The sequence below is a fragment of the Falco rusticolus genome, chromosome 9, assembly GCF_015220075.1.
Source record: "Falco rusticolus isolate bFalRus1 chromosome 9, bFalRus1.pri, whole genome shotgun sequence".
Taxonomy (NCBI): Eukaryota; Metazoa; Chordata; class Aves; order Falconiformes; family Falconidae; genus Falco; species Falco rusticolus.
In genome coordinates, this window is record NC_051195.1 from 43164783 (window position 1) to 43183788 (window position 19006).

At 44.7% G+C, this 19006-nt stretch overlaps 1 protein-coding gene across 1 annotated transcript in view; it reads right to left on the reverse strand.

Moving 5' to 3' along the window:
• PAPPA (pappalysin 1) overlaps positions 1 to 19006 on the reverse strand; it is a 181553-nt gene that overhangs the window by 92718 nt on the left and 69829 nt on the right. The window contains exon 7 of the mRNA XM_037400862.1: positions 13474 to 13981. Within this exon, the coding sequence (XP_037256759.1) occupies positions 13474 to 13981 (508 nt within the window). The remainder of the gene's footprint in view (positions 1 to 13473; positions 13982 to 19006) is intronic.

The window sequence follows — 19006 nt, forward strand, 5'->3', positions numbered from 1 at the left end:
AAAAAGAATTCATTCTCTCCCATATAGTTATAGGGCACCAGGGTCGATATTACAGACTATATCTGGAGATGTCAGTAAGGCAAGCTCTGCTCCAAGTGTGATACAAGTGTGGTTTTTGACCATTTATTTTCTCTCCTGCCTTCTCTCGAAGCTGATGGCACCCCGGCAGTGATAACTTGCTCTTTCCACTCTGCTGTCAGGCAGGTCCGATGCACGGCAGCTTTGTACAATGCTACTTAAGAAAGGGAGAGAGAAGAACATCTTTAACATTAAGGATGTGAACAAACACTCTTTTAAATTTATATCTATGGTCTTTTAATGACCTTTTCGAGAACTGAGTAAGCCACATTGATCGCTGCAGCTTCCGCCCGTGGGGAGGCAGTCTTATTAAAAAGCAATGACTCAAGCCCTCTGCTTAGAGGGGGAATTAGGATGTGCCGCGTGAAATACCATGAGGGCAACTTTCCTGTCTGCTGTGGCAAGTGACGGATGCAGGGTCAGGAATATAAAACCCTCTAATTCTTTTCCTGTTTTTACTGGGGAGGCTGGGCAGTTGAGTTAACCTTGCTGTGTTCCCCAGGCAAGAGATCTCTGCTTTTAGTTTGGGTGTTCCTGTAAAACTTACAGGAAAAAATTACACCTCTGGAAGTTGTTTTCTACTCAGATCAAGGTGAGTTTAAAAGATCATTGAATTTATAAAAGCAACACGCTTGCCCTGGAGTGCCAGCAGACCTGCAAGGGCCGACAGTGCCCCAGCCCCATCTGCTCTGTGCCCACTGCAGGGCTTCAGCGTCTGAGGACACAGGACCCACTTGAGATGCAATGAAAGCACCGAGGGAAAGCAAACATCCCATGCCTCTCTCCCTACTACAATGGCATATATGTTTTTCCAACTACATATCACAGCAGGGAGGGGTTTTATACAGCAAAGACTTGTTTCCAACAAAATTGAAAATATACTTAAGACTGATCCCAGCTTCTGCCCTATGAAAACATAAATGGCCAGAAAGCAATGAAAGCAGACAGCATTCCTGTTGCTTAAGGACAGGACAACAAAGTCTTAGGCATCCCCAGTTAAACTATGGTTATTGCAGGCAGTGTCATGTGAAAGAGGCAAATTCCACACCTCAAGCATCCTCACCAAGGACCCATCTTTGACTTTGAACAGCCACCAAACTCTTGAGCTAAACAACAGCATTTCCTGGACAGCTCTCTGCAGGCCAGAACAAGCTCCGGTCTGCCAGCACCATCCCCGCTGCCCTCCAACACTGTCACCTTTGCTCTTCTTCAATCACAAGGAAGCCTTGCTGAGCAAAACAGGAAATCTGCTGGTGGCAAACAGCAGTGACCCCACATCTTCCCTTCTTGCAACGGTTTGGATCAGCTGCTCGAGGTGCACTTGAATACAACCGCACGAAAAAGCTGAAGGTCTATGCCACCTCCTGTCCTGTCCTCCGCCACCTGGAGCTGTCCAATTCCTCCCCATCAGCTGCTCGCAGCTGCCAGAACACCCAGCGTCATTTACAGAGGTCTTGGATTACCCCAAATAGCCACTAACTCAGTGAAGAAGCACGACACTTCTCAGACTTGCTTAGAGCCTCCCAGTCCTAGACACTGAACCAGGGCTTGGTGTTTCTAGGAGGAGCTAACACCACTCTCTTCATTGCTACTTAAGAGTCGGTCATTATGCTGTGCTGCATTTTACCCCTTAGCAGTACCACTGCAGTGTCTGCAGGCTCCCCCAGCCTCAGGTGCTCCAAAAGTAGCTGATAAAGACTAACCCAGGGGATGGGGTTGGTTTAGGACAACGCAAACAGATCTGCTCCCCAGGTCCCATTCTTTTTCCTGCATTGCCATTGACTGTACAACAAATATGACTGTTTTCTTCTTTTATCTCCTCTCTCACACACGCTCCCCCTTGCCTCGCCTTTCCTTCTTTTAATAAAAATGGCATGAGAAGCACGGCAGAAGATAATAAAGAGAATTCCTGCCTGGCTCTGCAGTTGGGAGAAAGGAGGGGTGGGATGCTGTAAACAAAAGAAGGATGTCAAAAATCCTGAGCTCTTGCGACGGGCTGTTTTTTCAGCTGTGATCCGATCTCTTGCTGTTTGGATAAGCCCAGTGACATGGCAGGTGCAAAGGCCTCAAAACAAGTCTCCTGCCTCTCTCTCAGACACTGAGCTGACTCAGAAGACATAAATGCCAAGGAAGTAGCCTTGGAGAGGCTTTTCTCTCTATCCATGATGAGACAGGTTCCAACAGGGGTGGTGGGTTTGCTCTGTGCCCTCCAGCACATTGTTTATGTTTTGTTTACAAGCAAATCAGAAGAGGGTGGTTGAAGTACTAAATGAATGCTCATGGGCTGGATGGGAGAGTGGGGATGGTACGGTGGATTTCTGCTCCCAAACCCAGCTTAAACCTGGACTGGGTATTTCTGAGGAAGAAAGACAGAGCTACCAACGACCTGAACAGGCAATCTCAGTTGAATACTTGGTGAGGTATGTGTTGTACCATCAGGTGTCTCTACTGTCTGAAGCCCTGAGTCTCATCGTACAAAGCAGTGGCATCAAGACAGTGTCCAAACTCAACTTTTCCTTCTGACTCTATCAGAAAGGTATTTCTACTAATGCCTAAACCAACCACTTTATCCACTTACATGATACCATGGAGACCACGCCTATTTAAGATTGAAGGCAAGGGTTGAGGGACCAGCCTGTTAGGAAAAGGAAAAAATCCTTTGCTCCATTAAATACTTCTAAGAACCAAAGTCATCACCAACTCTCACAATCACCACAAAATCAAAACAAGCCATTAGTTTACAGCTCTGCTCTCACTTACGCCGGTGTAAAACTCAAGCAACTTTAGGAGACCTGAGCAAAACAGTCCAGGCTTAAATCACTGCAGCTCAGCTGCTCACCTCTTCCTCTGAGCTGCAAACATGTGCATCTGCTGCTCAGACCAGCTCCCTGCCTGCACAAGATGCCCTGGCACAGGACTACGTGCTGGTCTGTAGCACCTCGCTCTGAAAACCAGGTCCTGCTTAGGACCTCAAACACATTTGGTTTTTTACAGTGATCATTTTCTTCTGTCCTTCGTGCGAGAACTGTAAGTTTTTTAAGTAGCAAGCATATAGATATATATGTAACTGATTAAGTCCAGCAGACTTTGATATAGTCGTCCAAGTATTTGCCTGGTACCAATTTAAAACACAGTAGCATATTTAATAAAAAACTAAGTTTGCAGCCAAGGCCTTAAAGATATTTCCTGGGTTTTTCTCAAAAGAAAAAAAAAATTACACGTTAAAAGGCAATTTTCTATTCATGTTTAAACAACAACAACAAAACCTATGAATTTTTAAGGTGGATGATATAAATGGGGGATCTAAATGAGATTAGGTTACAAATCCTGGGATAAAGGAAATCCTGGAGGCCCAGGGCCTCACATGGGTGTTTGCACTAGACAAGCAATTTCACGGCAGCACACAGGTTAAGTGTCAGAGCACCTGGTTGCTATTAGAAGCAGGGAAGGAGGGGGGAAATCTGTTGTGTTTGCTTCTTCACGGCTGCGCTCAGAGCTTAAGCTGAGATGGGAGCGCTTCTCAACACGAAGCTCAGATGCAGCCACCATGGGAGGGAAGGCTGTTCTGTTCTGACCGTGGAAGGAAAGATCCGGGACACGACATGCAGAAGGCCCAATTTCCGACTGGTGGAAACCAGCACTTCCCTATTGATTTCTAGGGACTGGTGCCAGTATCCACCACCCGAGAACAGTGCTCCCATGCACCAGCGTGGCAGGGAGAAAACAGTAACACAAGCGGCGGGCAGGTTAGGACAGGTGAATGGCTTTAAAGGCCGTCATCATCACTGGCAACCCCCTGCCTGTTGCATCATGCCTCTCGATGAGCACTGCCTGATTACTCACAATGTTATCGACATCCCAGTTGTGCCACGGCTTTTCCATGCAGGACCACCAGCAGCAGCAGCCCTGCAGGCTCCAGCGCTGGTTCAGACCACACCGCAGAAGTGCCTGGTGTGCACCCTGCACAAGGGTCTGGGACCCCAACAACTGCCCCTCAGCTTTTGGATGGCGACAGTTCATTGCTGGGGCTGGGAGCACGTCTACTGCCACCCTCAGCCCCGGGCCAGTTTGCCAGGTTCAGCTCTCCCTGTGGGCAGAAGCATCTTCCCAATTTAGGGCTATCAGCTTGGCAAAATAATGTTTTTCAGCTTCTCTGAATCCAGACCTGACCTCTAGGATTTACTTTCAACAGGCCTGAGCCAAGACCTGATTTTCAGAACTTAATACCCTCCCATTTCCACGTAATCCCACCAAAATGGTAAACAGAGCCATGGGAGCAGACACTCACAGAGCCTGATCCAAAGGCTCCTGAAGCCAGGGGGAGTTATTATGTGCATTTTCAGTGGGGCTTAGATTGGGCCCCAAGTGAACACAGATGTTTGCAGTTTTCTCTGGTTTCACCTCTACCACCCCTCCTCAAGGAAACCCCAGCTGGGAGGGTAAGGGTGTGGGGGCTGGGGCACTGCTCCTCACAAGGAGGGAGGGAGCCTATAGGTACACGTGCCTACGCATGAGCGAGACGTATGTGCTGTCACACAAGCCGCACAGCAGAGCCCACAGAGATGGGCGAGGAGATGAGGTGACTATTCCAAAGGAACAGTTTGTCATTTCCCTCCTTAGGGGCTCTGTGTTTTGCCTTAAACCACTTCAGATTATGAGAAATCCTACTAGCTGGTCTCCAGTGGCATCTTTAATGGTTTAATAACCGAACATTACTGAACATATTTCCACTAGCCTCTTTCTAAAATCCCATCATGAGCTAATTTCCCCTATTGTCATTACATCCGCAACTGGTCTTACATTTAAAAAAAATCTGTACCACTGTGAATAAATGAGCTGCTTTACTGCCCTGAGCTCTCAGGGCCAGTATTTTTAGTACTGGTTGATAATTTGGGGTGTCCAATTCCAGGCACCCTCTCTGGGGTACAATTTTCAGTGAAGAATGAGCTCTACTTCCAGCTTGCCCCTCCTGTCACGAAAAGCTCCAGGAAAATGCTGGAATGGGGGCAGCAGCAGGCAGATGCCCAGTGTCACCATGCATTGAAGAAGCTCCTGGCCAGAAAGGCTAAGATGAAGTTTGGGTGAAGCAACCACACGATGGGTGCCTTGGGCCCGCAGTGTGCTCAGTTCATGCCATGCCATGCGATGATACACCTAAAAGGCTTCTGTCTTGTCTGTCGCTGTATCCAATGAGGTATTAAGGACAGCACAGGTATTTTAGTCTCACTGCAGCGTTGTTTCCAAATCCTTGCCTCTTTGAGTGCAGTTCCACTCCAAATTTAACAGAGACTTGGAATTCATTTCCTAGGAAAATATATTAAAATAAAATGCCCAGGAAATGATCAGGCCAATAGTTCAGTAAAAGTAGCTGAAAAAAGCTGTACTGGCTGACACTGCTGATAAAAAGGTAGGTAACACATTTCTGCTTCTTCTGCGGTATTTGAGGCTCACTCCAAGTTTTACAAGAGAGTTATTTTTAAATTGTTGCATAACACATGTCTGTCCAATATTTCTTTCCTCAATCAAGCAAAGAAAATGCATTTGTTATTCCTGGGAGATTTCTGGTGCTTCTTATCTTATTTAGAGCCCAAAATAAAGATGCACACAAGAAGGCAAACATCAGAGAGAAATTATTATCCATGAGATAATGCACAGACTAATTTACCACATATCTGAGACTGTTTCACCTGCAATAAATTATTTTGCCCAGCAGGAAAAGTCCTGTTTGACCTTCTTTTTTTTTTTTTTTTTTTTTTTTTTTTCCCTGCAGCTGAAAACTCTGCTACTACTTCTAGGTCGTGAGTTCAAATTCCACCCTGGCTGGGAGTGATTAAATATATCAGTTTCTAATAGTATTATTTGGTTAATAATAGGACAGCCGTGAATGTTTGCTTTTTCAGGGACATTTGCATATGGCTAAGTTGTAGTCTATGGGTCTGATCTCTCTACAGATCAGGCAAATATCATCCAAGAGGTACAGTGGAGATGTGAATCGAAAGTGGCAGCAGTCCCTGTGGAGCCTTTGGCTGGAGCAGAGCTGATCCCGAGGCCAAGCGTCATTCCTCAAATGGGGCAGTCCCTCTTTCCTGGCTCTTCCCATGCTCTCAAGTCATTTCTTTGCGAGAGGCAGCTATGGGTCATTCAGAGCAATCTCACCCTTCAAAGATAGACCCAGGCTGAAAAATTCCTCTGGACTGCCCTGTTTCAGGATCACAAACCCATAAAGATATCAACCCACCCTTACTACCTTATTCTTGCATCATGTGCGGCCGAGCCAGAACAGGAGCTACGGATTTTGTCGAGTGCCAGCTATAGTTACAGCGTTACATAAGAAACCGCAACAGCGAAGAATCACAAATCTATCACTACAGCTGGCACCAAATGGCATCTTTGCACAGGCTTAGCGGAAAAGCTGCCTACTGAATTGGCACAGACCGTCAAATTGTTCTTTCTCTTCTCCAGGGCAGGGTTAAGGCAATTTGGCAGAGGGCGGTAAGGGAGAAAACTGCTCTATCTGTTCTGTGTGTGGGGTCAGGAAGCAGATTTTATTCTTTCACAAAGATAACCTGGCACCTTTAATGAAGAAAGCAAGAAAGAAGGAAAGCCACCAGAGTGTGGCTTCCAGCTGTCAAGTCACATCAGCCAAGTGGAGATGTATAATCCCCGAGAGCAGTAGCACTGCTAGCCTCTAACATTTAATCGTGAGCTCTCTGAAAGAAGGCACCTGGTGTATTTCTTCTGTAAAATGCCCGGCACACTACTGGCAGCTATAAATAATAACAACCGCTACCTCAGTATTCAGCAGCAGAACATATGTGAAGGAAGGATGCAGAAACAGTAGATGGAAAAGGAGCTTCCTCTCAACGGCTTGCCAAGCCCTCGGTGCAGAGCAGGTGTACACGCTGCTGTCTGGCATAGGGAGCAGAATCAGTCACCCCTGCCCAATCCCAGCTCCCTGCTGCCATACAAGCCAGAGGTGAGGTCACATGGTTTGGGAAAGGAAATAATTTCCCAGGAGTATGTTGTCAGTGAAGATGCTGCTGGATGGAGGAGTCTCCTTCCTACCAGCATTTCACCTCCATCAGCGTAGATGAAGCTGTTACCAGTTTCCCAGTGTTGGAAGGGAACACGTGGGACAGGCAATTGTCCCATCCTTTTCTGTTCTTTCACCACAAGAAATTTCCAGGTTCATTAAGCAGAAACAGGGCAATCAATACTGGCTGCACAAGGAAGGAGCTGCCAAGGCAGCCAAGGCTAGACAGGGCCTGGGAGAGGCACCAAGACAGATGATGCTGGCTAGCAGACTGCCAGCACCTCCGCTAAGCTCCGGGACTGCTACACTCTTCTACACCATCTGAGTATTAAACTTCACAACTTTGCCAAAACTGACCACAGGCAGCTCCGATACACTCCGAGCTCTTCACTGACACACGGAGGCTTTCAGACAGTGACAGCACGGCTGCTAATCCAGCTGGGAAACTAGGGTCAGAGAGCAACAACTGAAACAGTGACTCCTTAATGCAAGGACGGTGGATGAAGAGCTAAACGAAAACTAGCAGTGCTAGTGTTGCACCTGAAACTGGAAATTATAGGGATAAGGGAAACCTGGTGGGACAGAAGGGTGTTTGCTTCCTGGGAATGCTCAGAATAGCTCAGTCCATGCAGCACTGCAAACTAATCTTAGGGAAGCTTATAGGAATGAGCAAGAAAGTGTGAATAAATTTGTTCCTGTTGAAGCTTGGAAAAAGTGTTTTTACTGGAGATGAGCTGTAGACTTTCATATGGATACAGATAGGGATCTCTAATATATTACTAGAGGGAAATAATATGAAGAATTGTGCAGTTATGGAAAAGAAAACTAGATGCAGACTAAAGAACAAATGCTTTTAATAATGGCATGTCTCTGGTACTGCTAGCTGTGAGAGCAGGCATCAAATACTTAGGGACTCAACAAGAGATGACACTGTCCTGGTCTTAACTCTAGTAGCTGGAACAGGTTGGATTGAAAGAGAAATTTGAATGAAAATGGAAATTTGCCTTTCAGTTATCCCTTTGAGGTTAACTAATAAGCATTTCCCGCAAATAAAGATCTGAACCTCAAAAGTCCAAGTATCTGCAGACAACACAGAACTGGCAAATAGGCTCAGTCAAGGCAGAGAAGGATGGAGTTATAATGTAGAAATGACTCATTTACAGGACTGGGTGACTCAAAATGGTGCATGTGGTGGTATAAGACAATATTATGCATGTTAGGATCAAGAAACTCAGAATACACTGGGAGCTCTTCATTGCAGGTGAGACGGGAAGAAGCAGTTGGTTGTTATTTATTCAATTTCAAGACAACTATGAACCATGAGTGGGATGTATCCACAAAAAAAGTATACAAGGTCCTTGCACGCATCAAGGCAAAGCATTTCCAGGGTAGCTGGTTAAGTATTCGTGCACAAGGACATCTGGAATACCATATACAGTTCTAAAGCCTGTTGGGAATCCAGATGTGTAGCATGCCGATATCACACGGACAACCTAGCAGCTCTTGCAGATAAATCTGGGCATATAAAGTGCTTTCTTAACATTTCAGCCCTATCTTAGATACTCCCCAGTATTTCCTGGCATATCAAGAGAGGTTTGGCATAGTAACTGCGGAGGAGGGGTAAGCAGAAGATGGTGATAATATGGGCTTCAGCTTTTTGGTGTTGGGAGAACATCCACCCAGTGATCTGTATCTCGTTTGGGTGGAAATATGGTCTTAATTATCTTCATGACAGATGGATCTGGCAATTCATTTCAGCTGCTTTAGATCATACATTCCTCTGGCTGGTAGACCTTCAGAAAATAGAGGAATAGATCTTCAAGATGAAGGAAAGAATGCCATAATAAGGATAGATGTCACCATGAAAGTTTAGTGTTGTATTCGGCAGGGACTCGGGTTTACATATCATCACTGTGATATTCATGCAGTCTTCCTATTGAGTCCAGGGGCTAAAAGGCACACCAATAATTGGCTGTAATGAATTATTACTCATTCTGAATAGTCACTGCTGATTCTCCAGCCTCTCTGCTTGTTCACATTTGTAGGAACCTTCAGACTAAAGAACTGTTTTCAGTTCATAGAACTCCTTCAACCACTCATCGCCTAGAGTTACCAACAAGTCACTGATCATACGCCCTTCTGATTAACAGTAATGGTAACCAGTAACAAATGGCAAATGCATCAAAAACGCAAATTTTGAAACAATTATTTTGCGTATAGTACAATGCTGAAGTGCAATGCTGAGGACAGCAGCCCTCCAGCTACCTGTGGTCTTGATGAGGGTAATTTCTCAGTCGTTCTGCAATCACGCCCCGGAGCCTGAGTGACAGCCACACTCCACTGTCTTAGGTGAGGAGTTACAACACAGTGAATGACATGGAGTTTACAAGCTTAGCACTGAATGGAACTCCTGATTCCAACAAAATATTTTAAAATACTGTATTTACTTCAGATGATGACCAGTCCCCTCCAGCTATTATCAAGCAACAGAAAAGGTTTAGCCATAGAATGTAGGTGTAAAATAGGCAAACACGGAAGAAAAGCATATTCCCTAATGTGAGGAAATGCAAGTTTCTCTCTCTGTGTCTTTTCTTTCTTTTTCAAGTACGAATGCAGTATCTCTAGGTGTCACTTAGGTACTAAAGCTCTAGTCAGTGTAGGAATGGCTCAGAGGAATGTATCACAGGACAGCACACTTGCTTCTCAATGACACTCAACTCTGCAAAACCAAAACTCGTACCAGGGCTTCATGCTGGGATTCTTTCTAAGGTTATTTCAGTCAAAGCCTTTGTCTTGAAAAAAGCCTAAAAACTACACCACACAGATGACCTGATCCGTCACCGTCCACCACATTTTGAGGTTTCCTACGAAGTCTGTGGCAGAAAAGTTGGGAAAATTTCCAATTCTTAGAAACTTTTCCAGTTATTCTGACAACTTTCCAAAACTAATCTTGGTGTCTTTCAGCTTGGCCTGCTGGAAGGGAGAGCACGGATCTTGCCAGCACACCCGGCTGCTCACTGCTTGCAGCTTTGGCTTCTGAGAGTGCAATGGGGAACACGGGCTGCTCAGCCCAGACTGTCCCAGTGGGACTGGCACCTAACTGCCTGTGACATCCTCAGGAGAACATCTCGTTATAGGCACTCACTTGTCACTGAGCTCTTAAAAAACCAGTGGTTGCTACAAACAAATGCAAGAGCAATGATTACATCCCAACTGCAATGATGTGAGCATAAAAGTGCTACAGTGAGGGCAAAGCGAGGGCAAAGCAATTACTACATTCACTATTGTGACTATCTTGCACATTATTTCTAGAGAACAGCCAGAGTGCAACCCTCTATGCATGAGCACAACCCACACTTTGGATTAAATTGTGAGCTGAGACTTTGAGACTTGCAGATGAGGCTCCTTCCTTATCACTCGCTGTGGTGTGAAGACTCAGCAGTTCTGTGCTGCACCTGGCCTGACCTCTTTTTTTTTTTTCCCACTGATTTATTTAGCTTTCTGCTGTCTTCCTAGGCTCTGACTCTCATTTTGTGTCACAGATACCAGCAGTTCTGGCTGTTCATACTCAGTGGAATTGAGTGTATCTTGCCTGGTTTCTGTAAGGTCCAAGGAAAAGGTCCTGTCCCTTAGAAAAGATTGTTAGCTTCAGCTTGAGCCAAGAGCTGAGATTAAAATCCAGCTTGAGAACAGAAGGTCTGGCATAATTTTGCATTTCTTAATAGAAGGTTTCCACTGTTCTAGTTATTTACTCTCCTCTGTGGAGCACTCAGTGCTGACTAGGCAAGGGCTATCCATTAAAGGCTGTCTCTCCTCTCAGCTTAAAGAGAAGTTCCCTCTCTTTGAAGGGAAAAAGGTAGGAGAAATTAATTTTTCTTTCAGTATTGCCACACCTGGGGAAAGGGTCTTGCTCACAGATAACAGTGCAAGCAAATATTTTCTTTGGGAGAAAAAAAGACAGTGAAGATCAAGGTCAGAGGAGGCAAGAGTAAAGATATGCGACTGCCTTCAAAATAACCTTCCATAGAACACGTGTGGGGGGGGTTATTTTATTTAATATGGAAAACACACAAAAGCATAAAGGGGTAACTGGCTTGGGCTTACGGAGAGATAAAGGGGCTGCAAAGTCTGGTTGCACAGATATGCTGAATTCCAGCTGTACAGGATGAGACAAGCAGGCAGATGCGAACAGGCTGCATCTACCTCCACACAAACATACCCACGCAGGAGCACAGCCCAGCACCTCTGTCCCCGACTTCCCTGAAGCATCTTCATCCCTTCCTGCTTAGGGCGTATAAGGACAGTGGCTATTCTTTGCACAAGGTGCTAATTCATCTTGCTTTTGCCTCTACCACGTAACTGCAGCTCCATGCAGTTTCAATGAATTTGTCATGTGTCAAGGTATGGCCCAGCAGCAGCCTGGACACAGAGCGTCAGCCAACGGATCTGTGTGACCCCATCACCAGAGGGTATGGATCAATGCTGCGTACGTACGAGGATAAACAAATCATCTCACTTTTCAAAATTTCAAACACATGCGGAAGTCTTCAATCAAAACCAACTACAAGTATTTAAGACTCCTCGCCCAGTAACTAAAGGCTCCACTGTCCAAGTGTCTCATGGAAGATCACTGGCAGGATTGTCCCTGAAGTCCCTGGAAAGACACAGGTGACCTGAGGCCAGCTAGGCTACAGGGTTTGTTTGGGATCTGGCGGGGTGGCTGGCTGTGCCAGCCGCCAGGAGCATCCATTTCTGCCTCCTGGTCACAGGTAGAGCCCAGAAGACTAACAGATTTTGTGTTTTTTAGCTGGCTGTGTAACTAGGTGAGACATACAAACAGGTACAGTAACGTTACCCCTGTGATTTATTCCATGACATGCAGGAAAATCGTCATTAATCCTTGTCTACTGATTTAATTACTTTTTCACTTCTTCTAGCTGTAAGCTGGAAGTGACCCACAAAATCATAATAAAAGACAAGGGAATAGAACTCAGAATACAAGTTATGTTTTGGGCTATTGTTTTTTCTTTTTTTTTCTTTCACACTCTGTTATGAACTCGAAACTGGACCTGATTCTGTGGGAACTTGTGCTAAGGTATGCAAATATTTCAAACCAAACCAGTCCCATTTTCCAATGAGAGTGGGCCAGGTTTCAGGCAAAGATGCTTTCACAGCAAAACCTTGGGAAAATTCACCCTTTTCCATGTTTCCAATATGCCAATATTCATTTCATGCTAAGTGTTGGAATAAGGCTACAACCCAAGAAAGCACTTAAGCACATGCTTAACTTTCAGCACATGAGTAAACTCAGTGATGTCCTGGGTTTTTGCTTTTATATTCATTACTGTTAGTTACCTTGAATTTTTAAATCTGTAGGGACAATTTGCATCTTCTGAGCTGTATAATTGGGCCATGAAAGGGATGGTAGCTCATGATTACTGAATTGTTAATTAATCATTTTTATTATATTTAAACATGCTTTAGAAGACCATAATGATGTATGCTTCCTTGATATTAGCTGTACTAATTAGATCATCTTTTCTAAATTAGAGTGCAGTTTTCTTAGCAGGTTTCCTTTTATCTGGTGTTCATTTTTCAAAAGAGCTTCATGTTATTCCCACAGATGAGTGAATCTTTTCTAGGGAATCATGCTATGTAAAAGATGTTTTTCTTGCTGCTTTGGAATACCTATGGGTGGATCATGGATCTTTTGTAGGTTTTTTTAAGAATATTTCCTCAACAGTCAGGCATTCCTTGACAGATGAGCATAAGTGCACCTGGGATGAAACTCAGTCTCTACAACAAACTAGTGCATTGGCATGTTTACTATGTTAGAACAATCTCACTCCAACACAATTTGTTTCAGTGACATATGAAAGAAGGAAATGGAAGTGGTTGAAATACGTTTATATACCTGAACATACTATTTTTTTTGCACGCATTCTCGAACAATTAATTGGTGCTCCAGCACTGAGAGCCATCTATCTCCTCCATCAAAATATTACTTTCAAATTATATTTAAGGAAACGATGACCATGTTACTCCAGAGGTCCTCATTTAGGTTATCTTAAACATTTAACTTATCATAGCTTAGGGAGTTTGCATATCCTTCTGGGTTAAGGAAAGCCTGAATTTCGCATCTCTGCACAACTAGCCCTGACATTTCTCACAATCATTTGTGAAATCTCAGGCTATTTCACCTGAGTGTGATGGTCCTTGTTCCACAGGGAAACTATTAGAATATCCTCTCTTGGTGATACTTGTTACATCTATCTAGTTCAAAATACTAAAAATCAATTTTAATACTGGACATTACAGGTTATTGTTCTTCGGCTCTCTGGAAAGCGGAAAGCAGTACTTACGTGTCGACAAATCTTCTGCTGAGGTTTGAGATGACAACTGGAGATCCAGACTGGAAAGGAGGCTCCCGAACCACTTTGTACTGGATAGGTTTGCAGTCTACACACAGCATGCTGTGGGGGACAGAGCTCAGCATGGCAGCATCAATTTCCAGGTGCTCATCCAGAGTGTAGATCTGGATCCCATACACCTCCTCACCCACTTGTCCTGCATCCAGCTTTATGGTCAATGGGATATCGCAGAAGACATTCTGCGGCCCGAGAGAAATGTTCTTCCCACTGATGGTGAGCAGCTTGATGTCATTCACCGCTCCACTGGAGTCCCAGTCCGGGGAAACAAATGTCACCCAGACTGTGAGGGACTCTGGAGTCAGGGGATAACGAAACTCCAGCTGCAGGTAGCAGCCCTGAGGCTCAGGACAGGCTGGGGGCACTGTGTGTTGGTTGACTGCTGAGTTGGGACTCCAAGTTCTGACACTGGATTTACAGGGCTGCTCAACATCAGGGTGCCCTGGAAAGAAAGAAGGAAGCAAAGACAGGGAGCAAAAGAATTTAGAAAACATGGGTTATCATTAGTATCAGTCTTGAAAGACAAACTGGTGACAGAAGAGCTTATCTGTCCAGGAAACTAATTATTTACTTGAGCAGAACAGGCATGGCCAGCACAGAGAGGACAATTATAATGCCAACGTCTCCTGGCCAGGTGAGAAATGCAAAACCAGTTTAAGTGCCTAGCTGGACTGGACACCACACAACACACACTGCCAGGGCATCTGCCCTGCATTTCCTATTTCTAGTGCCTTCCCCTGTGCCAAACAATGATATTTTCTACTCCTTCCACTTGGTAATTTACCTGATAAACAGAGTCACTTTGCCTTCAGTTCACCTCAGCGCCCCTACTTATTCCCTTGCCTCTCACTCTGAAGTACAACCTTTCACTCTTTAACAAAGACAAGAAATGAGCTTTTGTTGATTCCAAGAAGCTGTTGTACTGTGCTGTTGAGGGGCGACTCCTATGCCATTTACGGGCTAATCTAGCACGCTGTGCAAAACCCTTTTTTTTGGAGGCACGTGGAGCACAGGTCTGAGCTGTAGCTTTGGGCTCGCTGTGATGAAACAACAGGCACTTGTACTTTTACGTTTCTCACCGTTGGCTATGTTCAACTACATGGGAGGTACTACTAAAAACTAATGAAAGCCACAATGCTTGCTGGGTTCCCAAATACTATGGTAACATTACAATTTGGCACAGAGTCATGGACTGCAAGATCCAGAGAGGTCAGATGGGTGGAACAGTTGGTAACAGAATCCAGTGAGAGCTATAAATTCCCTCTTCTTTCACAAATAATCACACGAAAAGGGAGCAAGCAGCCCAGGGAAAAGGCAAAGTACAGAAAAGAAGGAAGGGAAAAGTAGAGATAAAGAAAGGTAACGAGAGGAGAGAAAATGGAGAGGGCAGAGAAAAAAAAAAAAAAAAGAGCACAGCTGTTTGCAACCAAGGAAGAAAGGAAGATAAAGTACTGGGCAAACATGAACAAACAGGACATCACTACTAATTTAAAGAGAAAAGGGCAACGTGTGAAGGTTATTCTTATTGTCTGTGATCCAATGAAGTGTTAGAAATGCGCCTCTCTTGTCAAGGGAATTCTCCTGCTCATACCAAATGAACCCAGATGCAGAATAGGTTTCCTGGTATCTCAGGCAGTCCCTCCCCGCCATCCAACGCAATCGTCCTGCAGATGCACAACTTCTAATGCTTCTCCCTCACCCGCACACATGCCATAGCCCTCCTCTCCTGCCTGCATGCCACAGAGCAGTGGGAATGCCACTAACCTCAGCATCTGGAGAGACCACGGCAGAGAGATATTTTGAAGAAAGCCAGAGTTCCATTTAACACGCTCAATTTTTTTCCCCCTGGCAAGCTCGCAAGTGCTGTGTATAATCATTTTGCAGAGCGAATACCCCCTTCAGCTCACGTTATCTCACAGCATTCGCTGCCGTCCTCATGTGCCTGGCTGGGACATACAGGAAGCTCCTGACTGCAGCCCTGAGAAGGTGGGTTTTAACCCTGGTATCTCAGAGGGCTTTGGAAAGATCTGTGAATCTTATCACTGCCATCTCACAGATAGGAAAATGGACTTGATTAATGACTCACAGCTCAGTAATGTTTTCAAAAGTGGGCTCCCCTTGAGTCCCTGCAAATTCACCTCTGCCAGTTCAAGGCTTCTGTAAGACTTAAATAGAGAATAAACCTACATGTTTTGGTAGATCAGAGTGTGAATCCTGGAGTTACATGAACTGGACCCAGCCTCCAGGGAGTTTAATGCATATCATTACCCCAAAATGTGATCTTGACTGTAGTCATTCATAGACTAAAAACCTCAACGAAACTGGGTTAAAGAGATCCTTTCTTAAATATCATCAAACACTTAGACCTGGGTAAGAAACATTAATTTAATTGTGGAAGAGGACAGAAACCTTACTCCATGTAACTCTAGATTTCTACAGATGGGTATATACTACACAAATTACAAATATTTGTATATAAAAAGGAATGGTGTAGTAGCTATTCTGCCCCTGTAAACTCAGGTTCTGAAAATCCTTAGGCTTATGAGGTCGTCAGTGAGATGGGCCACTGAACATCTCACACAACATCACTTCTTGCCTAACAGAAAATGTGAATGTGAGGCTTGTGAGGATAAGCCTAATCTCATCTCCTGGTCAGAGAACAGGAATGGCAGGCTGGGAGGGAGGCTTCCCCAAAAACATTGGCCACCACCACAGCCCGATGGGTCAACACAAGCCTTCATCACGCTGTTAAGTGAAGCGGTTGGGATGAATGCCCCTCTGTTGCCCCAGCACATGGACGGAGACTTGACACTCTTGTTTGGGGTGGCCAGCTGGGATCAGCAGCCTCTCAGGATGCAGTGACTGTCACAGCTATGAATCACTTGCCACATTTCTTAGATGGTCAAGACAGAGGAACCATCCAGTGGGACTCTAATGTCCAGCTGAGACAATTCCACTTGCAAATACAGAATGAATCGCTCTTGAGTGACATATTGGCCACTGGGAAAGGCAGCAAACTAGAGAAGCCTAAGGCAGCAAAATTTTTTATTATATTCTCACACTTCTCTTCGTCAATAGTGAGCCAGGCAGTTGGAATTGACTGATATATGCATATATTGCACAGTAAGCAAAGGTACCTACTTGGGTTTGAGCCAAAATCACCTTTCATACATAAAATACTCCTTTGACCGAGTTGTGAAGGTGATGTAAGGTTTGTTTATCTAGCTGGTGTTGCTGGTGAGAATCCAGGTAGGTTAGAGCTTTCTTGCTCTATGGTGAAGGCAAAGAGTAAATCAGAACTGCCTGATCTCCAGTGTGTTCCCACAACCACTGCCAAGCAGCAAACAACCCCTCACACAAGGGGCACAACTGGCTCTGAGAAAAAATCACAAAATATCTCAGCCCAGGGGATTGGACTCCACCATGCTGGGGCACAAGCAGGGACCCAGGAAGGGGACAGTCCCCACGGCAGAGTTTTGCAATGGGCACGGCTCACACGTGTTCCAGAGCACAGCTGGTGGCAGCTACCTGGGGCAACTGTGCAACGTTAACAATGCTGTGAGACTTCAGGAAAATGAAATCAGACCAACCAGGTTCTGAGCTGCTTCAGAGACACGTGAGAAATGTGGTTTTCTGGTAAGAAGCTGGATGAGTACTACGAAACATTTTCCATGACTGCCGTCTCAAATTTTAAAATGAGTTCATTTTGGCCATGCTTATGCCTCTTTTGTATTCACTTTCCATGAACATTCAAGCAGTTGGAGATTTACACACATGAACGCTTGCAGAAAGTGAATTTAAAGCTTGCATGCTTGAGTACTCACAGATAGACAATTAAAGAAGCCAGACAATGATCTAACTGTGCTATTTGTAACTCAGACCAAGTGCAAATAGGCAGAGATCCTGAATGTCAGGGAGTGTGGTAGTGATGACAGAAAATTACAGAGCAACAAATACCATACACTTGGTATATTTCTACCCTAAAGTGGAGACAACGCATTAACATAGTAAGAGGATAGGATTCCCAAATTTTCTTTCCAGAGCAAACAGCACAACAGCAATTGAATGAGACAGATAAGGATCAGACTGCACCCTTCATAGTTAAGAACATGCAGGCACACACTGTAAGAAGAGGAAATTAAATGCAAAATGCAGCTGAGTAATAAATCTTAGAGTAGCTTAGTTTCTCTAGGAATGATGCCGCTGGCAAGACGTGTGAGATCTAGAAGTTTTCAAATCAGAGCTCGTTGGAGAAATTTTGATGGAACAGCATATCTCAATGGAATATGTAGTTCTCTCAAAATCAAAACACTTTGCAAAATTGCGTTTATTTGGCCAAAATTTTACTCTGAAAAAGAAAGTGGGAAGAAAGTTCTAACAATATTGGAACACTGTGTTTTGACATTTTTGGACTTTGAAACACTTTTAATTCTGATATTAAACGTTGCTTTTGCCCTGTATTATATACTAAAAGGGGTTATTTTCAAATGTCATAACTTAACCAAAGTTCATGAAAGAGGAATTATATGAGCTAAACAAAACATTTTGGCAGGCCTCAAACACTTTTTGTTTTTAATTTTCCTTCATGGACAAATTCAAAAGTTTCAGGTTTTGTTCCAAATGCAACCAGGTTTCAAAGTCTTGTAATCCTTGGCTAAGTCGAAATTCCACCTTCCACCCTGCACTACTACTGCAAGCGATCCAAATTTAGCTAATCCTGTTTACTTGATAATCCAGTCACACTTGTAGCCGGAGCACTGCTTCCTCGGACAGAGCTCTTGAACAACATCCACCCAAGGGGCAGGCTCGCTCCCGCGCTGCCCAGCAGCCTTGGCCCTTGGATGTCCGTTCTGGGGGTTGAGTTGGTGTGAACCATAATCTCTGTTGGGCACCCATCGTGGGAGATGGGTGCATAGGGTAGGACGTACTCACTCACACGTCTTGTCCCATCAGGCAGCTTTCTTTTGGAAAGAGCAGATTATTATTTCAATCTGCCCACCACAAGCTTGCCACATCTGCTGACCTTAGGACTAGGGAGGGCTCCAGGGTTCCAGCACTGCATATATCACCGTATTAGCTTACAAATAATCTTCCTCGTAGAGCAACTGCCACGTGCTTTAGCTGCAGGACACAGAAGCCCTTAATGTAAGGAGGTATAGGCATAATGAGTTTGCAAAATCCAGGGACTGGCCTTTTGAGTTCACTGAGCTCATCTGTGTGTTTACAGTGAAGTCTGGGCCCAGAGTGTGCTGCTCCCAGAGGAACAGCTTGTGATGGACAGATTGAGATAATATTCTACTTGTCCCAAACCGTAATTTGTGATTACTGACCTCTGCCTGGTATAATCTTACACACTGGCTCTACCACATCCACCTACTTACATCATGGAAGGTACATATGGAGGAGGATTAATGATGGAGATCTAATGGCACTGTACAACCAGCCCTGCAGACCGTTCCCCCTCCAA